Below are 1,033 nucleotides of genomic sequence, written 5' to 3'. Positions count from 1 at the left end.
AAAAAAACTCAGTAACGGTAGTGGATACTCCAAAACTTCTGAAGTCATTTTTTAACTTTGTGAAAGGAAAAGACTAAATTGAAGTTGTTATTCTGTCAAAAGTTGTAGTTCTCAAATGTATTATGCATACAAGTTTTCAGTGTGAATAATGACATGTATAACTTATATGCATTTATTGTACTTTTTTTGTCAAGAACAGATAGTATATCATCTTTTAAACATATTCAGGAACATGTTTCCATATTTATGGTAAAAGTAAATAAAACATCTGGAAGCCTGACAGTGTTGTCCTCTCAAATATGAATTTATTTTCCTGTTTAATGGGAAACGTACATACAGGAAGCTCACGAGGAAAGGTCGCGCCTCTCTGTCCCACTGAAAACATTTAAGGGCTGATGAGTGTTCGCAGGGCATCACCTCTGTTCATCTCAGTCGCTCCTCCAGGACGGTCTCACACGCTCGCTTCCAATCAATAATGCAGAGCTCTGTCCATTATGAGACGTGCTGGAGAGAAAGATGCTTAATCACACGCATACATTACACACGTGTGACTCGCTTCACTGTATGAACGAACTGAGCTCCTGAAGGGCTTGTCGGCAAACAAAAATGACAATTATCATTAAAATATGCTCCTCCTCGTTTACTTCTTCAGGCACACTTGTACAGCCGAGACAATGTCATCGAAGATCACGTCTCTGTTTTCCTTCGTGATCTGTGGGAGGACAGACAGACAGACAGACAGCATAACTTAACTGCAATTTGACACTTTCTAAAAAAAATAATAAAAAAAAGTGGAAAAAATTAGCAATAGTGAAATAAGGGCTGATTTGTTCGTTAAACATCCATTTCAGAGAGCTCTCAGCTTTGACCAATTAGTTTCCATGATTTTTGATACTGAATAAGACTTTTAAACACCATTTTATATAGCTTGAAAAAAGTGACTTAACAAATATTTGTTTAAGAAAAGATGGATAAATAAATAAACATTTAAACTCCCAAATATTTCCAGGTTTGACTGTAGAAACTATATTGG

General features: G+C 36.0%; 1 protein-coding gene across 1 annotated transcript in view; it reads right to left on the bottom strand.

Moving 5' to 3' along the window:
• Positions 1-254: 254 nt before the first annotated feature.
• The window catches only part of LOC107557727 (cancer-related nucleoside-triphosphatase-like), a 3,142-nt gene continuing 2,363 nt past the window's right edge, over positions 255-1,033 (bottom strand). The window contains exons 2-3 of the mRNA XM_016241245.1: positions 645-712; positions 255-504 (exon numbers count right to left, since the gene is read on the bottom strand). Of these exons, the coding sequence (XP_016096731.1) occupies positions 429-504; positions 645-712 (144 nt within the window). The 3' untranslated portion in view covers positions 255-428. The remainder of the gene's footprint in view (positions 505-644; positions 713-1,033) is intronic.

This window comes from Sinocyclocheilus grahami, unplaced genomic scaffold (assembly GCF_001515645.1).
Source record: "Sinocyclocheilus grahami isolate Dianchi unplaced genomic scaffold, SAMN03320097.WGS_v1.1 scaffold616.1, whole genome shotgun sequence".
Classification (NCBI taxonomy): Eukaryota; Metazoa; Chordata; class Actinopteri; order Cypriniformes; family Cyprinidae; genus Sinocyclocheilus; species Sinocyclocheilus grahami.
Note: the sequence above shows the minus strand (reverse complement) of the source record. Positions and strands in the feature narration are given on the sequence as shown.